At 42.4% G+C, this 22,786-nt stretch overlaps 2 protein-coding genes across 3 annotated transcripts in view; one reads left to right on the top strand and one right to left on the bottom strand.

Annotated features, from left to right (window-relative positions):
• The window catches only part of LMTK3 (lemur tail kinase 3), a 59,805-nt gene that overhangs the window by 23,879 nt on the left and 13,140 nt on the right, over positions 1-22,786 (top strand). The window contains exons 11-15 of one of the 2 annotated variants that reach the window (XR_015696485.1): positions 803-3,294; positions 4,749-5,119; positions 5,884-5,995; positions 16,290-16,550; positions 17,733-18,518. Coding sequence is in view for 1 of the 2 variants with exons in the window: in XM_014052881.2 (XP_013908356.2) it covers positions 803-3,294; positions 4,749-5,119; positions 5,884-5,995; positions 16,290-16,550; positions 17,733-17,749 (3,253 nt within the window). In the remaining variant the exon portion in view is untranslated. Of the gene's footprint in view, positions 1-802; positions 3,295-4,748; positions 5,120-5,883; positions 5,996-16,289; positions 16,551-17,732; positions 20,310-22,786 lie in introns of those variants that run through there. The other variant, XM_014052881.2, reaches the window with a different exon arrangement.
• The window catches only part of LOC106538402 (BAR/IMD domain-containing adapter protein 2), a 31,734-nt gene continuing 30,513 nt past the window's right edge, over positions 21,566-22,786 (bottom strand). Inside the window, exon 15 of the transcript XR_015696486.1 lies at positions 21,566-22,249. The gene's annotated coding sequence lies outside the window, so the exon portion shown is untranslated. The remainder of the gene's footprint in view (positions 22,250-22,786) is intronic.

Genomic DNA, 22,786 nt, shown 5'->3' with positions numbered 1-22,786 from the left:
GGGGAAAGGGAACTTGAAGAAGTAGTCCAACAACGTACCTGGTGTGGGAATCCACCATAATAATTAGTGTTGTCTGCAGGTGAAAGTTTCTGTGGATTGGCAAAGGACTAGGGTTGCCCATAGAATGTACTGAGATGCAGCAATGATGCTTACTTCACTCTGATCTTCTTGCTCCTTCTCCCCCCCCCCCAAGGTTTGCTATTGATTTCTGCATTTCCACCGGATCCCCATTTGCTCTATCTTTAGGTTGGGGCATGCTCCTCTTAATAGGATTAGATAGGCCAATGATTTAATACCATATACTGTATAGTAGCTCTCCTATGTTAGAACAATTCTCCAAGACATATAAATGATCTACATTTCCAGCTGTTCTATGCCTCACCCATTTTACTCTCCTGATGTCACAGCCATTCTCCTTTCATTCTTGGACTGTTTTTCCCATCTTCTTGTACTCCTGAATGACTTCAGAATGGTATTTTTATATGCTCTGCTTCACTTTTTACTGGTTGACTCTTCCTCCCTACTTTCTATTGCTGTAATAGTCAAGCTCTTTCTAATTTTGCATATCTGTTTCTACCTTCGCTTTTCCTTTTGCTACTCTGTAGGGTGTCTAATTCTTCCTCTTTTTCCAACTTTTCTTTTGCAACACTTTTTTTGCTTCGTTTTAAATGTTCCCAATCCCTGCTGCCCACCCTTAGCTGTCCTTTCAGGCTATCTTCCCACAACTGTGTTTTTTCCACCCTATTTCTGCCTGTTTTTCCGACTGTTCCTCTATCCTCCCTCCAACCCTGCCCCACTGCAGGTATGAGGTGATGCAATCATGCTGGCTACCAGCTTTTCATCGCCCAACTATGGAAGAGCTACACTTGCAGGTGAGCTACCTGTTGAATGAGCGCTCCAATGCTCAGGCAGAGGAGAGTTTTGAGTGGCGTTGGAGTGCCCTGAAACCCATGCGTTCCTCTTCCCCACCGCCGGCCTCCTCTTCTTCAGCACGTCATCACTGCCCATCAGAAGAGATCTCAGCCTACCCACTCCTGGATGGATTCCATGGTGGAGACATGGATGACATCCTGACCGTGACTGAAAGCAGTGGAGGGCTGAACTTTGAGTATATGTGGGAGAAGGCCCGGCTGGGGCGATGGAAGGGCCCTGCCTCAGCACCACCCGAATACCCCTCCAGTAACGGTGGGCTAGCTGTGCCTGGCAGCAACTCTTTCTATGAACAGGCAGTGCACCGTGGGCACAGTCTGGAGACGCCCAGCATTGTGCCTGTAATCAGCGCCCGCAGCCCTTCTGTCAGCAGTGAATATTACATTCGCCTGGAGGACCACGGTAGTGGCGAAGGGCCAGTCTGTGCCCCCAGCCCTGGTTCGGCATCACAGCCCCTCTTCCCTTCTGATTGGGATTGCCACAATGCCCCTCTTCGTCCGCCTGAGCAGTCCAATACTAACCCTTTCTTGACTGGGGGCAGCGGTGAAAGCAACCCTTTCCGTGTCGATGGCGAAATCCAAGAGACGTCACTGACAGAGACACCAACCACAGAAAGTGAAGCGTTCCTTGCAGAATCCTTGCTTACCGTGTATCGTGAATTGGAGGATCAGCAGCGTAGCTGGGATGCTGAAATGATGGAAGAACGAGGAGCAGGGGAGACGCTTGCTGGGGACCCCTCAGAGTTCCAGGGGTCACCTTCCTGGGAGCAGGAACCTTCTCTGATGGAGGACCACAGTTCTGGCAGTAGCACTGATGATGGTGGAAGCAGCATTGGAGGAGGGCGGCGCAAACTTCTGCCCTGTCCCCTGTGCACTCGGGCCCGTTGCACATGTGCCATCCCTCGAGGGGATGTGGTAAGCAGTTGGAGCAACCATGGCCCACCTTTGAGGCGCCCTCACCGGGATAGCTATGGCACTGAGGATGACTCCTCACTCAAAGTGGAGCGGGGCTCCCTATCTGACTGTTCTATAGTACCCCCTAAAGACTGTGATGGAGATACTGGGGAGCACAGTGAATTTTATGACCCACTTATGGGCACAGCTGTGAAGACCTATGAACTTCAAGATTACCCAAAGCAGAGAAGTGGGGGAAATATCCGTCCACCTGGGTCGCCCTTTCCAACTATGTCATCCGGGTGCTGCAATGTGATTGTACCTGTAGAGATACCACCATTATCTACTCTAGCTGAGACTAATGACGAGGAGACTATTGCAATCCTCCCAGAAGCTGTTGATGGATTTTCAGCTGGCCCTGTGACCCTGAGCCTCTCCCCGGCAGCACCTGATCGGCAAAGAGGAACTCTAGACTCGGTAGATTCCTTGGACATTCCTTCTAATACCAGTTCCTCAGATGTCTGCAGCCCAGCCTCCCATTACTCCTCCCCAGGACAAAAATTTGGGGACAGTGGTTATGAAACAGAGAGCACTTTTTCACCTGAGTTTATATTTAAAGAGGAATCCCCTCCCTCACCTTCTGGAGAAGAGGAAGAAATAGAAGCAGAAGATGACCCTGGCAAACTGCCAGCAACGCCCATCTCTCAGTCCACTAGCGACCTTACACTCTCAGTGAGTGAGGAAGGGACTGAACTTGAAGAAGAGGTAGTAGGCCGGAGCTTGGGCCTTACAACCCCTCACCGTGATTCTGCTTACTTCTCTGATGGGGAGACCGAATCCTCTGAGGCACCAGTTGTAACCAGAACTGAAGAAGAAAAGCCTCCAGAGAAGACAATAGTAGAGGGAGGCTTTGTGGTTCAGGTGTGCAAAGAACAGTTGTTGGTCACACTGCAGGAGAATGTCACACGGAATCTACTCTGTAGCCAGAAGATGCCAAAATTGGGCTTTTCACCAATTGCCTCCTTAAAAGATAAGGCCATTATCAAGCTTTGGAGCCTGGAGCCAGAAAAGACACAGCAAACTGGGGAAGAGGAAGAGAAGGAAAGAGGAGGAGAAGAAAAAGAAGAAAGAGAGGAAGAAGAGAATGAGGGGAAAAGCCACCTTGAGGAAACAGTGCATTTCCAGTGGTCAGAAAGTGTGGAAGATAAAGCAGAAGAAGAGGAGGAGGAGAAAGAAGAAAAGCAGCAGCAGAAGGAAGGAACTGGAAAATCTGAAGAGAAGCAGCTTGAATGGAAAGAAGAAGGAAAGAAAGAAAGAGAGAAAGCTATCCATACTGAGATCCAAAGTGAACCCATGGCCAACGTGGAACAATCACAAGATCCTCAGGAGAACACTTGTGTAGCAAATGACCAGCTTAAAAAGGAGCAAGAGCTTGCGGTCCCTGTGAATCAAGCCAGTGAAGATATCAAAGGTAAAATTCTACAATCTACCATTCAGGGTGACAGTAACAGGAAGAAGAGGGTGTTCGTGTAAGAAATGGGATGGAAAAACATCCACAGGGCTTAAAATTACAGAGGTTTGAGAATCACTGATTTAATGGGAAAGTGGCAGAGACCAAGCATGCTGTGGTGGAAAAAGTGGTAGGGAGAATTCAAGAGGATGGTTTAATTCACACTATTAAATCCCCAACACTTTAATATGCAGTTCATATTAAAAGGGGCAGAGCTTTGATGGCACCATTGCAACTCCCATTATGTCTTACATTACTGCTTCCCATCGATGTCCCTGGCAGTGGTCCTCTGGAGTAGGATCAGTGTCCCATTAGGTCCTCTCCTAAGCTTCAAAATAAAATCTTAAATGAAGGGAACAGTTAATAAAGTCTTTCTCCAACTGGGGACACCGAATAAGATTTGTTATTTCTATTTTTTTAAATGTATTATTATTTTATTTTATTTTATATTTTATTTTATTTTATCTTTATTTATTCATTTTTTATAGCTGCCTAACCCAACCAAATGACTCTGGGTGACTTACAATTTGATCCAATGGTCCAGTTTCATTTTACTAGTACTACTACTACTACTAGTAGTAGTAGTAGTAGTTGTTGTTGTTGTTGTTGTTGTTGTTGTTCTTCTTCTTCTTCTTCTTCTTCTTCTTCTTCTTCTTCTTCTTCTTCTTCTCCTCCTCCTCCTCCTCCTCCTCCTCCTCCTCCTCCTCCTCCTCCTCCTCCTCCTCCTCCTCCTCCTCCTCCTCCTCCTCTTGCTATAAAACTTTGCTCCCCTTTAGACTCACAAACACAATCCACAGCCTTGCAAACAACTTTTTTTGTGTGTGTGGAGGAATGTTCTGCTAATAAATGTATTTTTTTAAATAAAAAAATATCTAATTTTGAAGAGGGTGGATTTATAGGCAGTCACAAGCAGTAAAAAAAAACAATTTGGGGGTCTAGATTCTTTTAGCTGCTTTATTAATCCAACCGTGATCAACATAGTTTGAGCCATAGTGTTAGATGGAAAATGGTAATTAGCTACAGAAATTATCACAAATGTGTTCTGCTGTCAACTTTTCCATAGATACTATTATTTGCAGGCCAGGATATTTTAGTAATCAAATTAGAGTAAACTATTCATTCATTTTGAATTGATACATGTGGCAGGTCGTATCAGGTTACATGTGGGGAAAAAATACAAAAAATGTTCTTTTAGTGAAATAATACATTCTCTTCCTTCCTTTCTCCCTCTATCTCTGTGTCTCCTCTCTCCCTCTCTCTCTCTCTCTCTGTCTATCTCTCTCTTTCATCCCAACTCTTTTATTCTTGACTGGTTTCCATTTTATTTGTCCTTCTTGACCTTGGACTATTGGCTCTTCCATCACTTTCCTTTCTCCTGGCAATCCTCACCTTTGACTTCTAACCTTTGCCTCCAGCCAAGGTATCCCGTTTGTCTCTGTCACTGCCACCACTGGCTTTGCAGACGTTTCCCCCACCTGGCGGAGCAAGGAAAGGACCGTTTTGGGAAGGAACCGCTTTGGGGGAGGGTCCAGCTCTGGGTGGGAGAGAGGCTTCCCTAGGAGCAGAAGAGGAAGAGGAAGAGGATGCTGAAGAAGATGAGGAAGGAGGCTTGGCTGGAAGCGGAGGGAGGGGCGTGCCCATTGTGGTGAGTGAAAGCGATGATGCCCGCAACTTGCGTGGTCTTCTCAAGTCACCCCGCTCAGCGGAAGAGGCAGCGGCTGAGTTGGACCGCAAGCGGAAGATGGTCTCCTTCTTTGATGATGTCACCGTCTACCTCTTTGATCAGGTGAGTTATGAGGAGGTGAAGGATGGAGAGGATGAAAGTTGATTCACAGTAACATGAAGAAGGAGTTTAATAGTCCATTTAGAGACATTGTCTCTTCTTTCATATATCCTGGGTCTCATCTGTCTCTTATCTTCTGATCTCTGCAGTGGTGGGATTCAAATAATTTAACAACCGGTTCTGCGCCCTAATGATTTCTTCCAACAAACAGTTTAGGAAACTGCTCAGAAAGTTAACAACCGGTTCTCCCAAAGTGGTGCGAAGTGGCTGAATCCCACCACTGGGTCTCTGGGTTGATTTCTCCCCACCCAATTGTCCACGCTTTGAATTCTCTGCCAATGCAGACAATACATATTTCCTTTTGGGTCTTGCTTAATCCCAGCCATGATGTCCTTTCATGCCTTCTTATAGAAACGGCCAATGATCTGTGGATAATAGGTTTTCTCTCCAGAAGTTGGATGCCTTTGATCTATTCTAATAGCTGAAAGGATTCATGCATATTTGCATAATGATGACATGCAATACGAAGGCTCTTTTTTCTCTTGTAGTTTACATCAATGGCTGAAGGCCCTGAAAACCCCAGGGTTTCTTCCAGTTCACACCCTGCTAGTCTTATCTCTCTTTCCACCCCACGATTTAAACAGTCGATTGCTAAACCTTTGCATTCTGATAAATGATTTTCCTTTCTTACTTATTTGATTGAACTCTGCCGCAGTCCAGGGGGACTTGAAAGGAATTTTAATTTCTGTCCATGTTTATATATATAGGAGACACCAACCAATGAACTGAGTTCGCAAGGAGCCCCTGATGGTGATGCCCCTTCTCCTGGCTCAGCAGCCGAACCGGGACTTGATGCATTCCCACCAGCTGATGGCTTCAGTGAGTACTGAAACAAATCAGAAATATCTCCTCTCTCTAGCAGCCTTAAATGCAGGGATGGGCTGCTACGGGTTAGCCCAGGTTCAGGAAAACCCATAGCTAATGTTATGTCCAGTTCAGAGAACTTCCAAATCCCACCCCTGGCTCTCCCTGGCCACCCCACCCATCCTGCCCATTCCAGAAGTCTCCACGCGGCCCGTTTTGGATGCGAGGTAAGTGTGGAGGGAGGGGGAAACATGGGCTTCCTGGAAGTTCTGGAAGGCCAGAAACAGGCCCGTTTCCGGCTTCCAGAGCATGGGAGAAATAGTTTTCATCCTTGCAGAGGTTTGAAGAAAGCCTCCAGAGCAATGTTCCCTCTAAGCTGTGCGGCTGCGCAGCCGCGCATGTGGTTTCCAACTGCCGCGCAGTGTCGTGTATTTGCAGGACATGAACTGCAGAGTGGCCATGGAATTGCGATAGAAACCCCCTCCAGCTAAACCTTTCCTACCATACGTACCTTGCCGAGCATGTGGCCTTTGCTGTAGGAGTCTTAACTCTTGAAGTGCAGGGCAGCAAAGTGACTGGGTTGAGGTGGCTCGAGCTTCCTGGAATAACTATTTTACACTATACTATTGGGACTTAAAGGTTAAAGGTTTAAAGGTTTATTGTACTTGTATGCCGCCCTATTCCCGGAGGGACTCAGGGCGGCTAACAAACCGAAGGGGAAGGGAATAACACAGACAAAAACAATAAAAACAGAGAAACAAAAAACAGAAACAATTTAAAAGCAGTCAACAGCCACACAAATTCGAGTGGGGATGGGAACTCATCAGCCCCAGGCCTGTTGGAACAGCCAGGTTTTGACGGCTTTGCGGAAAGCCTGAAGGGTGGAGAGGGTCCGAATCTCCACGGGGAGATCGTTCCAGAGGGCCAGAGCAGCCACAGAGAAGGCCCTCCTCTGGGTGGTCGACAATCGGCATTGGCTGGTAGATGGAATTCGGAGGAGGCCTAGTCTGTGGGATCTGATAGGTCTTTGGGAAATAATTGGCAGCAGGCGGTCTCTCAAGTACCCAGGTCCAATACCATGAAGGGCTTTATAAGTGATGACTAGCACCTTGAAGTGTATCCGGAGACCAATAGGCAGCCAGTGCAGCTCGCCGAGGATAGGTGTAACGTGGGTGTACCAAGGTGCACCCACAATTGCTCCCGCGGCTGCATTCTGGACAAGCTGGAGTCTCCGAATGCTCTTCAAGAGCTGCCCCATGTAGAGCGCATTGCAGTAGTCCAGTCTTGAGGTCACAAGGGCGTGAGTGACTGTTGCAAGAGCCTCCCGGTTCAGGTAGGGATGCAATTGGTGCACCAGGTGAACCTGGGCAAATGCCCCCCTGGTCACAGCCGACAAATGATGTTCTAACGTCAGCTGTGGGTCTAGGAGGACTCCCAGATTGCGAACCCTGTCTGAGGGGTGTATAATTTCATCCCCCAGCCTGAGAGATGGAATACATGGCCAATTGTTGGGAGGGAAAAACACAAGCCACTTGGTCTTGTCTGGATTGAGTGCAAGCTTGTTTACCCCCATCCAGACCCTAACAGCCTCCAGGCACTGACACATCACATCAACCGCTTCACTGAGTTGGCACGGGGCGGACAGATACAGCTGTGTATCCTCCGCGTACTGGTGATATTTTATCCCGTGCCACCGAATGATCTCATCCAGCGGCTTCATGTAGATGTTAAACAGGAGGGGGGACAGGACCGAACCCTGCAGCACCCCATACTTAAGGGGCCTAGGGGTCGACCTCTGCCCTCCAACTAACACCGACTGCGACCTGTCCAAGAGGTAGGAGGAGAACCACCGAAGGACGGTGCCTCCCACCCCCACCTCTCGCAACCGTCACAGAAGGATACCATGGTCAATGGTATCGAAGGCCGCTGAGAGGTCAAGGAGCACTAGGACGGAGGCATGACCCCCATCCCTGGCTCTCCAGAGATCATTGGTCAGTGCGACCAAAGCAGTTTCCGTGCTGTAGCCAGGCCTGAATCCAGACTGAAAGGAGTCTAGATAATCAGTCTCATCCAAGGACTGCTGGAGCTGAGAGGCCACCACTTTCTCAACAACCTTCCCAACAAAAGGGAGGTTGGAGACTGGACGATAGTTATTTAGAATGGCTGGATCCAAAGACGGCTTCTTTAAGAGGGGTCTTACCACCACCGCCTTTAAGGGGGGGGAAGAACCCCTCCCGGAGGGAGGCGGTAACTATTGCCTGGATCCAGCCCCGTGTCACCTCCCTGCTATTCACGACCAGCCAGGAGGGGCACGGGTCCAGCGCACACGTGGAGGCACTCACTGCTCCCATGGCCTTGTCCACTTCCTCAGGGGTAACAAGTTAAAAATCAATCCATAGATGCCACTCAAGTCCCACCCCCTGGTACCTCAGCTGGCTCTACGGAATTGGAGTCCAGGTCTGTCCGAAGCCGAGCAACTTTATCCGCGAGAAATTGGACAAATTCCTCAGCTCTACCCCGTAAAGGGTTTCCCGTATCCCTCCCTTTCAGGAGGGAGCGGGTTATCCTGAACAAGGCGGCTGGGCGCAACTCAGCGGATGCAATCAGAGAGGCAATATAGGTGTTTTTAGAAGTCCGAATTGCCAGAAGGTAAGCTCTGATGCAGGCTTTTTACAGTGCTCGGTCTGACTCGAATTTACTGGTCCTCCAGCAGCACTCTAGGCGTCTTTTTCGGCGTTTCATCTCCCGGAGATCCTCAATGAACCAAGGAGCCCTCCTGGATCCACTGCCTCAGATCGGCCGTAAAGGCGCAATCTGGTTAAGAGCCTCGGTCGCTGCTGAGTTCCAAGCAGCAACCAAGGTCTCTACTGGACTGTGGACGAGAGTATCAGGCACAACGCCAAGCACCGTCTGAAAGCCCTGAGGGTCCATAAGGCTGAGTATTTGGTGCAGCTTAGAGGGAACATTGCCCAGTTACTGGCGGGGTTGCAAAGCAACCCCTCTGCCGGAGCGGAGGGAAGCATGCAACGCGATGCAACAAGCATGTCATGCAAAACCGTCACATGCAAATGGATAACAGCATGTTTTGCTACGGGCCGCCTGGCGATAGCAGACACTTCCGCTCCATCCTCACCTCCTCTCGGACTCCCTCCGCCTCCTCCTGAGGCACTGAAGTGCTGCTGCCTCTTTTGCTGCTGCTGGCTGCGGCCACTGACGCTGTGGGGGACGACACATGGTGCCGACTGGGAGGCCTCTCAGCGGTGGCGCATTATCCCGTCAAGGTGAGCCAACGAGCGCCACCCGAATGGCTGCATCGGGGCTGGCAGCCCAGCAGCCAAAAGGCAGTAGCCTTCGGCACCTCCATCAATCTAAGGGCTCTTCGGCCACTGCAGCAAGGGCTGCCCGCACCACAAGGAGAAGCAGCGCGGCATTTGCCCCGCAGACTCGGCGGCTTCGCCTGGTCATGTAACATCATGCTTTGTGACCACATTGCTGAGTGATAAAAATTCCAGTCCCACACTGTTGTAATGAAGGAGTACCTATATTTTATAACTCATTGAGATTTTCAAATCATTGAGAATATTTTTGCTTTTAATCTAATTAAAATTCCTATCTGTCGGTTTAAATTAGTGAATTCCATAGTTAAATCATTTGGAGCAAACTAAAATCACTACTTTATAAACAAAAGGAAGATATTTTTCCTCTTATTTGGTATGGTAGAGCCATTTTAACAGTCTATATTTGCAAATAATATGGAGTTTGTAGGAGGAGTAAGATTTGAAAAAAGTGTGGCTAAAATATTTTTCACTTCATTTTTTAGAGTTTTGGATAATGCAATTTCCTATTCTGTTTAGCTATTCATTATTAGAATGTACTTTTTCCAATAGCAAGCAACTTCTGTGTGAGCATTCATGGAAAAAAATAAGATTTTATGAGTCAAATTATTTTTTCATATTAAAAATAATAAAATGTAATGTTTTGCAATTTTGGGTCACTAGTTACTATCACTAGTTATATGCAGAATTGTTTCCTAGAGTTCAGTAGTAGTAGGTTACTGAAACCACCTGTATAGAGAGGAACAAATTGCCACAAATTTTTAAACAATCAGCAAGCATTGTTGAACATACAGGCAATAAATCCTTGAGTTTACAAATTAATGATGGAAGAAAACTGTTTGATGTGAATGAGACTTTATGCATGGGGATTTTAATCATTTTACTCATTTAAAAAAGCAAATTGCATATAATACATTCACAGAAGCATACAGTATATACAAAACTTTCGCAACTGAATGTGAACTCATTAAAATGAAGTATTTCAAACATTTACTTTTTTAATATTACTGGTATTAAGTGCCATTTATATATTCATTTCAAAGCTCTTTTTTATTTAATCCAAAATGAATTTGAAAAGATAATTGTAGTGAGTTTGCTTTTGAACAAACTTGCAGTATTATAAGTGATACTGATATATAACACTTTTAATTAAGCGGGTACCTTGAATAAACATAACTTTGAGTTTCAAATAACACTGATTTCCTTGTTGTCTTGGGTGACATCTGTGAAAAAAATTCAGGTGCTCAGGAATGAAAATGTGCCACTCAAATACTATAGTTTTCTGCCCATACTGAAAAAAAATTTGAGGAAACATTGTTCCAGAGCCTGGGGAAGGTGAAAATGCCCCTCTGCCCATGGTGCAGGAGGCCAACTAGGCCATGCCCACCATAGTCACGCCCACCCAGCAACTGGGCAGAGAACCCATTGCTGAAATTTTTGAAGTCCATCCCTGCTTAAATGTCAAATAGGAGATGGGTCAATCCAGCTACACAGTCAGAGTGGAAGAAGGCTGAGCTATCCAGGTGCTTTTGATGAGAAAGTGGTATGCGAAATAAGTTGGAGTAAAGGATCAGGTTTTAGGAAAGAACAGGTTTGTGGTCAAGCTGATTGTCAGATATAGGAAGAGTAGACTGATGAAGACTGGACAAAGTCCAAAAGAGATTAAGTTTGATTTTGAAGGAAGATTGTTGAAAGGGACCAAGGATAGTTGCAAAACTCAATTTCAAGAAGAAGTAAACTAAGGTCCACCTTTAAACTTAATCAATGGACAGTGTGTCAAGGTTCTGACTAATGAACCCAACTAATTCAGCACTCTGAGACTTTAAACTTTCTCAAAGAACTGTTTTATTGAGTACATCATTTCAGCACAGATGAAAACAAAAACAGACTTAACTATTTCCCGCCTTTTCAAAGAATAAACAATCCCTCCCCTTAATGTCACAGGTCACATTGTCCAATTAGGTGTTCTGGCATCTCACTGGCAACTCCTCTTACTCTATGGCCAGCACCTGTTGAGATGACCTTGGTTCCCACGGAATGATCTGTTGTTGTGGTTGTTGTTGTTTGGCCTGACATCTCAGAACCTCTCTGCGTTCTGAGACTGTGTGGCAAGCTGAGAAATGGAAAGATGGTTGCGGCAGACCTGATCCATTTCGAAGTTGACACAGTCTCTCTCAATGATTACTGTCTGGGGGTTTTAGAAAGCTTTTAATACAGCTAAAATGATGCTTCTCAACCTTTCTCAACTTGGCAACTTCCAGATACAGTGGAAATACCTCTCTTTGAATTCCAAGCCATCCAATTTGTACAACACCAGGGTGACAGTGCAGGCTAAATTATATTCAACCTCCTGGGCAAGTGGAAGAAAAAGTACAGGATCCTGATGACAAGAATCTTGGTTTGAGATTTCCCTTACCCCTGGCTTACCAGTAGTTACCAAAACTCTGAAGTTGTTGATTCAGTATGGAGCATCTAGACAGTGTTTCTCAACCTTGGGCATTTTAAGATATGTAGATTTCAACTCCCAAAATTTCTCAGCCTGGGTGGGGGTTATGTTAAAATTGGTAAGGTCGAGAAACACTGATCTAGAATATTTGCTACTATTCTATCTCCCATCTTCATCTCTAAATGTTCAGCTTTATTTATTGATGGTTCCATCATCTCTCTGTGTGTATTTGTAATGCTGCAAGTCATTTGGATGTTTTACTTGTGGTGGAAAAATGGCATTGGTGAATTTACCCTTGAAAATGTCAGATTTCCAGGTATAAAATGGTGGCCAGGTGAGATATAGTTCTCTTTTATTTCATATTGGTCAGATCATAGCCCAACTATTGTGTACACTTCTGGGTACCATACTTTAAGAAAAATTTTTTTCATAAAAGGGCAATGCAGAAGACTGAAGGGCAAGAAACTAAGCTGAAAAGAATTTAAGGAAGCAGAAAGCTCTAAAAAGAGAAAATAAAAGGCAGATGATTGTGGTAGAGATAAAGTAAGAGAACATTCAGTATTTGAAAGAGAATCATACTGTAGAAAAGGATGAAGGATTATCTATAATTCCAGAATGCAAAACTGGGAATAATGAAGTTGAGTTACAGAAAGATTAAGACTGCATTAATATTGGAAAGAAACCAGAGACATTATTTCCTCTTGGATGTGATCAAGTGGAAATTGGACAACAATCTCTGTCAGGAAGTGGTTTTCAAAATCGGTTTGCTAGGGCACTTTGTTTTGTTGCTGTTAAACAGTAAGAACTGAGGAGAGACACTAAGATGTGTCTTTGTGACCCACTAGCAGTATTTTAATTAATATGTTTACAATATCAGAAATAGTAGTTTGATTTCAATGCAATTTAAAACAGGGCTGGGCAACCTGTGTGGCCTCAATTTTCTTTTTTGCAGAAAGTTCGTTCTGCAGTGGCTAAAACTGGGGCACGTTTCTCTACATTTGTTGAAATACATATGGAAGTGCTAATGTAAACCTTCAAATAAGGAGGTTTTTTAAAATAAGGAAAACTAGGAAAACATGCAACTAGTATAGCCCAGTAATCTTTAAAAATGTTAAGTCCAGCCACCAAGGTTTTGTCTAGATTTAAGTGTATTGCTTGGATGGGTAACATTTTTTGTATCTTTCCTGGACATTATGGTTGAGATCATTTGGTTGTCTCCAATGCAAAGACAGAGCAGAATTGCCAATTCTCAGGTGAGCTTCACTTTTATTATAGAATAATAATTATTCCAGGACTTTTCAATAATTATGAATTTTAAAGTTCTTAGCTGCTTTAACACATATTTTGAAGAGAAGGCAAAATGCTTCCTAAACTTGCCCTAGCTCTGCTTATTTCATCATTCACAATTCTGAGTTTGATTTTTTAAAAGCCTAATTCTGCTTAAAACTGATTGTGAATGTGACTTCAGTCATTTATTTGAATGGGTCTTATAAAAGTTCTTGGCATACCATTTGCATTGATTTCTTTTCATATTTTTAATGTGAGTGTTTAGACCCAATAATAAAACCAAAGTCTTGGTTTGTCTTTTTCTTTGGAGACTCCTGCAGTAAATACAAGTGATCCACTCTGAAGATAAACAATATTCTTTAGCATTCTTCAGTCTAAACCCATTTCATGTATGAGTGGAAATAAATAAAGCTTTATTTTCTTAAAATAAAATTGTGCTTCAGTTAGCAGAAATTTATGAGACATTGCATAACAATTATGCTGACGCCGGCGTATCCTTTTAAAAAAAATAATCTCCACATAGTTTATTTTTAGAATATATTTTTTATTGCCTTCATGAACGCTCAGAATCTAAAATTGTCACATTAAGGCAGATGGTAGTACACATTCTCCCTTATTCAGAAATTAATGTGCTTTGTGCTGTGGTAAGGGCCTGATGATGGAGGTATATCTAATTTTAAAAAGTATTTCCTATGTAAGGAAATATAACTCCCCCTATAGGCCTCAAGATAAACTTAAAAACAAAACAAAAGCAATTAAAAGGACAATAGATCACTAAAACAGCAGCCAAGAAGAATGTAAATTAATAGTCACGTTTGGAAAAATTGTGTCACAAGAGCTGAAAGTTAGGTAGATCAAAGGTACAGATTATATATTACTTTCTGCTTTCCAAAACAGAGAGTTGGCTTAAGGTTCTTTGAAGAAGACATACCCATTGTTTGGATATGATTCTTAGAAGTCCATCTTCTGTAGCTGTCAAGCATATCAACAAAACTTGATAGAACATAAAGAGCAACTGTTGAAGTTGAACTGTCAATTGATTAACATGAGAAGAAATAGTTATTCCAATCAGGTTCCTGATCGGGACATTTCATTGATTAATTGATTGATTGGCATCAAGTCAGTGCAGATTATTTTCTCCTTGGAGATCTGTCCCTAACCGGATCTTTCAGGTCTTTCAGTAGAGTGCACCCACCAGCAGTATAACTGAGTATATCCACTTTCTATTGGTTGCCCTCTTTCATTCCTTTCACTTTGCCCAACATCAGAGAGCTAAGTCTTCACATAATGTGTCTGAAGTAGGATAATGGAACCTGGTCATTTGTGCCTTGATTGAGGGACAATTGATTTATCCAAAAACAAATTGGAGGTCACCAGGTCACTCTGGATTTACGCCTTCTGGAATTTCCAAACATAATTCAAAATAAGTCCCATGTAAAACAAAGCATAGTGGTCGACTTTAAATGTAAGCAGATGTGAGTGGTAATTCTATGAGTTGAAGTCCATGCTTCTTAAAGTTGCCAATTTAGAAACATTAATGTAGTACCAATAAGATAGAATATTTGTAGCTCAGGGTTGAACCTTGTTTTCCTTGTTGCTCTCTGAGCTTGGTGATTTTCTTGAAGATATTTCCTTACCAAACTAGGTACTACTGATGATGTTACCTACTTTGGTAAATGAAGTGTTTGTAAGAAAGCCACCAAGCTCAAAGAGCACCAAGAATCCCTCAGTGATGTAGTAGTTTCAGTAGTTGCAGCCCAACACACTGACCTGAGCTCATTTTATCCTTCTGTTATTGTTATTGTTACTGTTATTGCAGTTCTTGGAGATCTGCTAAATTAACCTAGGCAGCCTTTCTGCATGATATGTTGCATATATTCATCGCCTTGAGAAATAAATAAATAAATAAATAAATAAATAAATAAATAAATAATGCTAAGTTCCTTATATGGAATTGGCTCCCTTCTAGTGCTCTTCATGACTTAACAGTATCTTTCCAAGCACTGAGAAGTGTTTCCCAGAGATTTATTCAATGACCCAGAGAGAGAGACAAAGGATTTATAGAGCTTCCTATACTCAGAATATACTTTGGCATCTGTCTACACTGTCTGACAAGTTGTTTTGGGGCAGTCAGGCTTTAATCCTGCTTAGTTTAAGATATGCTTTAGGAAGCCTAAATAGCCCTGAGGTGACCTCCTTTGGTCTATAAGATAAAATACAGGGATCTGGAACTCCCATTCATTTCGACAGAGTCTGCACAGCAGATCAATGGATTGAGAGGGAAGGAGCAGTCCTCAGTACAAGTCCTAAATTTTCTCCTAGCATAGTGGAAGAAGATGAAGGCAGAGCTTACAGAATGATAGGAAGAGGTGTTTTATTTTTTTTAAAAAAACACAAGTTGTTGTTCAAGCAGACCAATAAAGTTTAGTTGCAGAAAGAATTTCCTCATGATGAAATTACATGTTCTGTCAGGGCATAGATCATTAGCCAGGTGTTTGTGAAATGCATGTACGTCTGTGAAAAGACTAGTTGATCCAAAGAACTAAAAGTGGATTATGTTTCCATAGTGAAATTAACTTGTCAAATGGGAGATGCAGAGCAGAGGAACATGAGACGGAGTTGAGCAAATTGGAAGAATTAGCAAATACTGATATTGAGAAAAATCTACTTGCTGCTATATTTTTCCTACTTATGCATCTAAGCACTACAAAAGAAATATTTCTAAAGTTGTTTAATTCTTGTACTATCTTCTACTCAACAATAACCCAAAGACTGGGCTCATATGAAATATAGGACTTTAACCTTGGTAAACAAAACATAAAAACAACATGCTGTGCCCAAACAAATCACCCAGATAATGGTCTAATACAGTGGTTCTTAACCTTTTATTCACCATGGGCTCCCTTTAAGTACCTTTTGTGGCCACAGACCATGGTCATGGACCCCCAAGATTTAAATCATAACAATTCTTCAAGGCTTCACAGAGCCCTGTGATGATATCGTGTATGTTCCCCCCCCTTCTTAATCCGTGGACAACAGGTTGAGAACCACCAATCTAATATAATGTCCTGGTCATACAACATATTCTTTTAGTCTACTTTAGCATGCTGTGTGAACTCAGATTAAGATTTAAGCATGACATCATGTCAGGGCTACTGATTATATTTTTATCTTCTTTACTCTGGGGTTGGCACCAATCTAACCACCTTCCTACTTTCCCACTTCTTCCTTCTCAATTAAGGTGGCAGTTTTGAGTGGGATGATGATTTTCCTCTCATGGCTCAGAACCCTTCCTATGTCTCCATGGTGTCGGACCCCAGCTCAGCCCAGTCACATCCAGTCCTTTCTTCACCAGTGTCCATGACACCTGCCTTGCTGCCATCGGCCAAGCGGGCTGAGTCCAGCCTCGTGGACACCCTGAGATTCTCTCGCTTCACCGTTTCTCCTGCCCTAGAGCCACATCAGCCTCCATCCTGTGATACTGAATTGGGGCCCACAGCTGGTAAGGGCCATAGAGGCATGCCATTCTTTTCCTTTTCCTATCCATTATCCTAGGAGGTTTATTATGGGACGTAGTAAGGAAAGAAAATTCTAGGTGGGGCTTTGTAAAGTTTGGGTTCCAGACCCAGTTACAGACAGGAGTGGATGGTAGAAGAATGGTTCTTTATATCTGAATGAACCTTCCCAAAGTTCATGTTCCTATGATGTTGAATTTTCACTCACATAATTTCAAGCCAGAAAGTTGCCCAGGACTTCAGAAGAACCTAAATTAAAGAAAGCTACTCTAAGCTAACCAAGCCTTTTGATTGTATGGATGCTATGGCCTTTCATTGAGTAATGGAGTTTCAGAGTAACTATACATAGAAGGGTAGCTTGAGTTTCCTGAGCCCATAAAATTATCGCAGTTGGCAAAGCTTGCCCAAAGGATGAAAGGTTTCTGTGTGTGATTGAATAGATGATTGGTGAAGATTATGTGGGCATCTTTAATTCCCTAGCACTACTGGTAAAAAAAAAAGTGTCAAATAGCTATTCTGTCTTCTTCTCCTGAATAAATTGGGGAGGAGAGGTTTAAAAAATGGACTGGAAAAGAAGGCTAAGGTTACTTTAGAAAGCTAAGATAAAGTCTTGATTCTCCACATTAGTCCTCAGGTCCTTGGCCAAGGCATGATAATTGTACAATAAAATCTGTCCCATCAGCTCCCACTCTTTGATCTTGAAAAAAGTCTGTCTTCCTTTTGTATTAAATTAAGATGGAGGAAGTCTGGAGAATAGTGGAATTTTGGAAAGCTATCTTCAAGGCGGACATTTCCAAAACTCCTTGGTCATTTTGTTAATACAGGAATTGATGTCCTAATTGGAGCCAGGAGGATAAAAACCAACCCCAATTCCTTACCCAATTGGAATTATGTATATTTGGCTGAAAAAGAGAGAATTGTTCCATTTAGCAGACTTTTAAAATTATTGTTGTAGATCAAAGAAGCCTAACCTGATGTGCTTATGACATTCTAGAATGCACCCTCCAAAATTACATTCAAAGGCCAAATACAACTCTCAGCCCCAAAAAATATTACTACTACTATTACTACTACTATTACTTCTTCTTCTTCTTCCCCCTCCTCCTCCTCCCCCCCCTCCCCTCCCCCTCCTCCTTAACAAGAAGTTTCTTTTTCTCTCCACCTTCCAGATGCAATTGAAAACTGAGAATTAATGGAAATTGGACAACCCTACCACCTGTCATCTCAACATTCAGGGACAACACCCAATCATCCAGTTGACCTGCTGATACCAAGCTACCACATATCTATTTTCTGCAGTGGTTAGACTGACAGATGTGTGTGTGTGTGTGTGTGTGTGTGAGAGAGAGAGAGAGAGAGAGAGAGAGAGTGTTTGTGCACGTGTGTATCTGCGTGCACAGCATGGGGCCATTATTGCTAACTAGAACCTGACATATGTGGACTTCTGCTCTCCTTCTGCTCACTGACACATCCCTGCCTGGGGAGGCAGAGAAGCAGAACTTTTTGTACAAACAGTCTCAGGCCTCCATATGATGAGGAAGATATCTCCTCAATGCTTGAGGCCCCTGCTCCACACTGGCTTTTGAATGTATATCCCCCGTCCCCTTCCAACCTCCCCTCCACTCTCTAATATGTTCCTTCTAAGGACCCTCTGTGCCAAATTGAGAGGGTTGGGGGTGGGAGGGGAGGAACCAATCTTCAGGAAGTTGCCTACAACTGTTCATGAGCCCTTCTGCATTTCATCACCTGCAGTCTTGTAATATGGAACATGGCTACCAATCTAAAAGTCCTTTTGTGCCAAATGGAACTGAATAGGGCTGGTGACCATCTCCATTTAACCAGCATTATATACATAAAAAGACCACTCTGTTGAACCTCGGAAAGCATTATACTGGCAAGATGGAATAATCAAATCTGTAAAGTTACAGGGACCTTGGGTAGTGAGAGTTGATTGGGTGAGTATCCTTTGTTCACCATTCATTCATTTCTGAAGTGATAAAAAAAACAGTAAATTGGTCACATCACTCATTTGTAGTGACCAGATAATTGATAGCCATTGATTCATTGTGGAAACTCCCATCATATTGTCTTGACAGTTCAGTGCGTGCATTGGACTGGGAAGATCATTCTTAATTCATAATCCGTGTTGAAGATGGTTGGCTTTTATTGGGAGTGGCAAGTTCTGATTTTCTCAGTCCCCCACTGGTTTATTTTAGAGGTTAATAAATGTCTTTTGGGATCCATTGGGATACAGTTGAAATGACAAGGACTTTCAATGAGTGGAAAAGCCATCTCTTGTGCCAAAAAACACAGTGTGGGAGAGGAAATGGGTTGGACTGAAAAAGCTCAAGCAATTCTATGGAGATACCTACTCTATGGGCATTTTGAGGGAAACACCTCTTTCTTTATCTGCAGACCATTGTGGCCAGATGGGAGATTTCAAGCAGCAATGAAGAGTCCTTAACCCTAGTGAAGGAAGAGGAGGAATGGAAGATTAGGTTTAAGCACCCAATTCTACTGGCTGATTTAATTGAGTGTCTTCCACCTGTGTGTTCAATACATCTGGAAGACACCAATCTTAAAACTAATGCCTGTTTTATCATCCTAACATATCTGGAGTGCTTCTTGGTGGGAAAGATGATTTTGACCATTCATCAGCCTGCAAATGTCATATTATAGGTTGGTTTTCAGCCTCTGTTAGAAGCAGCCAGGATGGATGAGCCCTTAATGTCTCTAAACCTTAATTAACCTTAAGGCAATAGTTTCACTTTTGATTTGGTTTATTACAGAGAAATGTGAATTTCCATAATTGCTCCCCTTAGTTTTAGCCATGATTAGCTGGAAAAATGGTGACGAAAGAGGGAAGTTGATAAATGCCTAGGGAAAAATGCAAGAAGAACCAAGATGTGGGAGAGACATCTGCTATCTGGGCATGACTTGATTTATGGGGATGGGAATTGCTGATGTCCTTTCTGATTTGTGTTGAAATAATAGCTGCAATATTCTTCTTCTGTTCTATAAGCTTAGCAGAAAAACAGTTGTTCCTTTGGCAAGCTGCTTTGACAAGAACAATTTTTTTTAGTGGAATCTCCAAACTCTGGACTCTGGGTATTTTACATCAACTGTATCTTTCTTTAAGATCTTAAGGCTATCTATCTACAGAACATTTCACCATACTGTATGGTGTTCAGTGAAGTATATATTTTACTAAGGAAGTCCAGAACTACCAACTAAATCAGGCTTTCCCAACCTTGGGAATTTCCAGGAGTGTGGACTTCCAACTCTCAGCATTCCAGACAAAGACAATATAGCCATTGATGAGAATTCTGGGGGTTGAAGTCCATATTCCTGGAAATTCCCAAGGTTGGGAAACACTGAATTAAATAGATAAGTTTGGAAGCAAACTGTTTATATCACCTATCTCTCAAATGGCAATTTCCAGCACTGGCAATGCTAAGCAAACTACAAGTTTTTCAAGTTCTCATTCTATTTACTAGTCTCTAAAAGTTTTATGGACACTATCTATGCCTCCATCAGATGATATCCTTTATGAGAGATTTAAGGCAGTTTGTCCGACTTAAAGCCTTCCAGATGTGTTAAAACTGCAACTCTTAGCCAGCACAGCCTGGAAATTTTGGGAACTGCAGCTCCATTACATCTGGTAGTAATCCCAATTAGGGGATGTCAAGGAAGGTTTTTCTTTCAGAGATTTTTCTCCTCCTCTAAAGGAGAAGGTACCCAGATTCAATTGCTTTTGGAATTTTTAGAAGCAGTGGGCATAAAGTAGGGAGGGTGTTGAGGGTTACACACCAGCTTACAATATGCTATGCAGATGCTTGTTCCACTTAACTTGCAAATTGGAAGGAAGAGTGGGCTTACTGGATTTGGTTGTGTTTTACTTCTGTACCCTTTTCAAAAGTGTCGGGTTTTTCAATAAGTTCATTACAGAATTAGAACCCTGAGCCTGCTCCAGGGTGTGGCTGGGATGCACCCAGCAGGTGGCAAGATCCCTCCACACTTTGTCCACAAGTGTTCTTTAAGTGCCTGTCAAATGCTTGAGCAGCATCTGTATTATCTCAAGAACATCAAGACTGGAAACTGGCTGGTTTTGCATGGCATCAGGCCTACACATTCTGCCTCTTGGTGGTGGGCATTGTGAACATTTTGATTATCTAGCTTCCATTCTTGCCATGATAGAAACATTCTCTCTGTGATCATGGCTTCCACCTTGGTACCATATATTCCATTTTTATAGATTCTGAGGGAAACAGAAGTTTGGGTACGATATCAATAAACCCCGTTCCTGTTGCCATTTGTAGCACAGAATAAAGAAAAAAAAGGGACGATCATCTTTATCAAATGCTCTGTCAAAATGGAAGAATCTTCTTCTTTTGGGTGGGTGGGTGTTTTGTTTATAAAGAAAGTGGTATTCTTTAAAGACTGGTGGGAGGAATGGAAGAATAAATACACCTCTGACCATTTGTCTTGTATATCCATGATTCCCCTGGGGATTGATACTGAATTATGGTGGGTCAAGCAGTGAAATAATAACCTGAATATTTAATGAATGGATGATTTACTGAGGTAAAAAAGGGTGAACTCTGGAGAATCTGTGTTGCAGAAATAGATGGATAAATATTTTACAGTGGTATTTCATTAGTAGGAACATTCATTTCAATAATAAGTAGGGATAGAAAAATATTTAAATACCAGAATTTTAATAGCATCATATTTTGTTACACATAAAAGTTACAGAGATTTACCGGTATACAATCTCTGCAGATTGTATAAATGGGAATGCAGATGGGGATACAAGTTAATTGATGAGTGGTGCAGGGAGCTTTTGAACCAATTTGAAAACATCAGACAGAGTTGGTAAAGCTGTAATTTGTAGGAAAAACTTTATGAAGGTAGGAAAACTGGTAAAGTCTGTTTTCTCCATTCCAAAACTAAAGTTCTGGTATAATTTTGGTTCAAGATACAAAGAAAACATAGAAAGGCAAACATTTATATTAAACTTTATTAATTTTAAAATTAGGACATAGCTAATGAGACCTCAACATCTGCACAGCTGGTAATGTTTGTCCCAATGCAACAATACATTCCCCATCCCCTCTCTTTCATTTATGCGCACACAGAGACCGATAACAAATGGAAACTCATTGTTCTTTATATATTATGTCCAAGCTACACCAAACATCTAAAGCGTAGAGTTGCACAGGCTTTTTTTTTTTTTTAGTAAAACATAAAAAATATTTATCAATGGGTAAAAAACCATAGCATACATGCAATCACTTGATAAACCAGTTATCTCACATGGCCCAACTGAAGATAAAAATATAGTTATTCTGTTATTTTCCAGCTTTTTAATATGGTACAGGATGATAAAATTTCTTTACAATCAACATACAATGCTGTCAAAAACATAGCATGGCAACTTCACATATGATAAATGCTATCCTGCATTCACTTTTTTGTTTTTTGAATGAATCCCATACAAGCTGTGTCTTTTTATGTGGAAGTCATTTTGATTTTGTTTTGATATGTTCCTCATCTCCTCTGTACTCTCAAAGCAGAGTGCCTCAGTGTCAACATTTTTCATTCCAATTTTCACATATCAACTGCAGGATCTGTAAACTCTGGTCTTAGATATGAACAATCTGTAACTTGAATTTCATTCTTCATGCTTTTGAGTGAAAGAGAATCAAAAATTTCCAGATGTATTTCAGCTGGAACTGATACACACACACACACACACACACACACACACACACACACACACACAGAGTAACAATAATGAGATGACTAGAGTTATTTCTAAGAAAAAGCAGGAAATGCAAAGATAAATGTATACATTTTAGCCCTATGTAAGATAAAATGAACTGTTAATAAGACATAAGGTTCCCAGCTTCAGAGATCCAGGATATGTGTTTGTGTGTATCTGAATAGACAGAAACACACACACGCATGCACACACACACATACACATTTGGCAACCATATTGTTATGCAGAGAATTCTGTGCTACTGTGCTTAATCTGCAAATCTATTTCTAAGCTGATCTTTCATTTTCAACATTTCCTTCTCTTGACATGTCATATTTGGCTCTCCAGAATTCAAAAATAAAACTGTTTTAGAAAATAGTTTGATTTGATGGATAATAAAAACAGACAAAATAGATCCGTATTTCATGCTTTTGAAACAGCATGCCAAATGGGAACTAG

This window comes from Thamnophis sirtalis, unplaced genomic scaffold (genome assembly GCF_051295495.1).
Source record: "Thamnophis sirtalis isolate CommonGarterSnake01/CBP01778 unplaced genomic scaffold, rThaSir2_p1.2 scaffold_4, whole genome shotgun sequence".
Classification (NCBI taxonomy): domain Eukaryota; kingdom Metazoa; phylum Chordata; class Lepidosauria; order Squamata; family Natricidae; genus Thamnophis; species Thamnophis sirtalis.
The sequence above is the reverse complement of the archived record's forward strand: the minus strand, read 5'-3'. Positions and strand labels throughout refer to the sequence as shown.